This window comes from Diospyros lotus, chromosome 8 (genome assembly GCF_014633365.1).
Source record: "Diospyros lotus cultivar Yz01 chromosome 8, ASM1463336v1, whole genome shotgun sequence".
In the NCBI taxonomy this organism is placed as follows: Eukaryota; Viridiplantae; Streptophyta; class Magnoliopsida; order Ericales; family Ebenaceae; genus Diospyros; species Diospyros lotus.
The window spans coordinates 16,397,960-16,401,005 of NC_068345.1; the positions used below are offsets into that span (position 1 = coordinate 16,397,960).

Sequence of the window (3,046 nt, forward strand, 5' to 3'; positions counted from 1 at the left end):
AATATAACTTTGGTTGGTGTACTGAAATAACTATACGAGTGTACCAAATTATATATATATAGAGAGAGAGAGAGAGAGAGAAAGAGAGAGAGAGGGCAATCCAGCCATCCGCGCGCCATGCATAGTTTTTCCTTTGACTTGCTTTCTCGCTTTGTTTTCACTTTGGCTATATATACATATATATATATATATATGGGGTGGTCCGAAAGAGATAAGCCACCCAGATGATTGAATATGGATAGAAGGGCAACTGAGGCATCGAGTCTTGGGTGGACCTCTTCGTGCATCATAGCACAAGCTTCTTTTGGGACACCCAATTATGGTGTATAAAACAAAAAGATTAGTAGTGCGCGCACCATAACTATCATCATATGCAGCTGGAAAAGAGAAAACTAATTAAAGGAGCACTTTGCAAGGGATCCGAGAGATGACATGAAACATGGATCAAATTTTGAGTAATTATATATATATATATAGACGTATATATTATAACCCCCCTTCCCCTCCCCTTCTGTTTGGCTTATGTTTTCCCTCCCAACTTTGGTGTCTCAAGGGTTCCACACTCTCAAACCACCTCCAAATATATATACATAAAAGAAAATAACATTAAACATATTATAAATGAGTTAAATCAAGTACTGATAGCTATTTTTTATTCTACTAATTATATCTTATTTAATGTTATCATCAACCACTGGACTTGAGTATTCTGCCTTCTGAAAGATACATGCATGTAGAGTCGTTTAGTCCCATTATAATTAATTGTAACACTATTCTATTAGGATTAAAATTGGTACATATATGCATGACATATTCAATTTGGACCACACCTAACCTATCATTAAGGATATTTGATGGGTAACTCCACACTCCTACGAACACCATTATATTAAATGTATTATTCCTTAATGAAAAAGATTATAGTAGTGCATTAAGTGGTTGGCATGCAATTAGAATTAATGTATCTTATCTCTCTTAATTAATAAAATTAAGGTGAGGGAGGGTTTGGTGGAGTATTGTATATATATTTGATGAGTTCTCACGTAAAGCTTATATTTAGGTGGCAATAATCAATGGTACTTTAATTAGAACTCAATTCTTTTCGTTTGGGGAGAGCTTAGATTCTTATTATTTCTATCACGTACGAATATTGCAGGGTACCAATAATTAATGGTATTGTTTTTACTAATTAACATTCATGTATTAAAAGAGATCATCATCAAAAATATATATATATATAAAAATGATAATATATACCATTTACTATATATATATATATATATATAACTACCCACAAATAATTTTACAAATTAAATTGTACATGAATAACATCTTGCATGAATAAACATAATCTCAGCAAGTTCCCAAGTCCAAGACCACTATATATTTATATTTTTGTTTGATCGATTGTTTGACTTGCAACAAATGTGTCATTCATCCAAGTATCAGTTGAATTTCACATGGAAATTAATTAGCAAAACACACCAAAATCCTAATCCTAGCAAACACGTGGAATTACTAAACGATTTGTCATCTTCTACTGTGGTCCACTTAGCTAGGACTTACCGCTCACATCACATGGGATTGCATAAGATTCACGCTCATAATTCAATGCCACATGCAATACAGATCAGGGCAACAGCAAGTTCATCGGTTGAAATATATGTCGTATATTATATTAGTTATATGGATTGTACAACATACGGTCTACAGACGGGACAAGATTTGCAGTTCAGAAATAAGATAATAAAATAACACAGTGGACACTGGTTCCAACGGAAAATTAAAACTAGTAATAATTCAAGCAAAAGGCCAGTCTTCGGCCAAGCACGTACGCTTATCTATAGGAGTTGGACGGACGGACGGACGGCCGGCCGGTCACCAGCGCTTCAACCAACCACCATTGAATATTTCATAAACATATATGCATATATTAGCGTGGGCGTGGGCGTGGAATGTAAATAACGGAGTTTGAGACGGAGCAGCTCCTCTTGCAAGAAGTATACATGGTGACAAATCCAAAGCGATCGCTTAGTGTTGTAGAGATCTTCGATGGTTTCCAAAGCGCAGCAGTAATTGTTTCTTGACCATGGTGGTGGTCATCGTCGTCTTTGGAGCACTCAACCAAAGCTGCAAAAAATGGATCTCTGCGAACATTAATAATGCTTTGGGTGGAGGAGGAGGAGGAGGAGGAGTACTTGTTCCCGATTGGAGAGATTTGGTTGAATATCTTGGTCTTGGAGGAGGAGGAGGTTCTTTGACGAGTAGACGACGTCCTCGCAGGCGCAGGGGGAAGAGGGAGGAGATTCGTAAGCGAAGGCTCCTTGTTATTCTTGGAAAGTTGTTTCTTGGGAATTCCAGGTAATTGTTCCCAAGAAAACGGGATTCCTCCTCCTGCAGAGAATCTGTGGGGAGATGACGACGTTGTAGGAGTAGGAGGACTGAACAAGGGAGACTGCAGATCATCGTGAAAAGATGACGAAGATGATCCGAGAGACGAGAATGAGATGGAGGAGAATGATGGGATTGGGGAGGAAGAGACCGACGGAGGAGTACTAATACTACTACCACTACTACTCCGGCAAGACAACGGCCGGCGGACTGGAAGTGGAAGACATGTATTATCACTCGCAGAAATTTGGTCGTCCCCATTCAACTTCAACGCTGCAGTACTGGAAGACATTTGATGTTGGCTTGTGAGCTAGCTAGGAAGAAGATCAAAGAGGGCAGTTTTTCTTTGGATATAGATGCTACTAGTACTCTCTTTCCTTTCATCCTACTATCTCTTATATATATATATATATACATATATATGAGAATTCCATATAAATTTAATCATGTATATATATATATATGTCTAAAATAACATTTTGTAAGGTATGTTTCACGAGGCACCCCTTGAGATTTGACTCAAAACACATTGGCCACTCATATATTTTTAAAAACACTACACATCCTCCTCTTAAATTTATTACCATGCAATACAAACTCTTTTATTGTTAAATATGGAAGGACGGTTGGTTTTGTGGGGATTTCCATTATGACC

General features: G+C 37.4%; 1 protein-coding gene across 1 annotated transcript; it reads right to left on the reverse strand.

The window, feature by feature from the left end:
- Positions 1 to 1,624: 1,624 nt before the first annotated feature.
- LOC127808206 (uncharacterized) lies at positions 1,625 to 2,775 on the reverse strand. Its single transcript, XM_052346631.1, has one exon. The coding sequence runs from the start codon at positions 2,681 to 2,683 to the stop codon at positions 1,934 to 1,936; it is 750 nt and encodes a 249-aa protein (XP_052202591.1). The 5' UTR covers positions 2,684 to 2,775; the 3' UTR covers positions 1,625 to 1,933.
- Positions 2,776 to 3,046: the final 271 nt, after the last annotated feature.

Coding starts and splice junctions, on each gene's coding strand:
- LOC127808206 (XM_052346631.1), bottom strand. CDS start 2,683: ATGTCTTCCAGTACTGCAGCGTTGAAGTTGAATGGGGACGACCAAATT.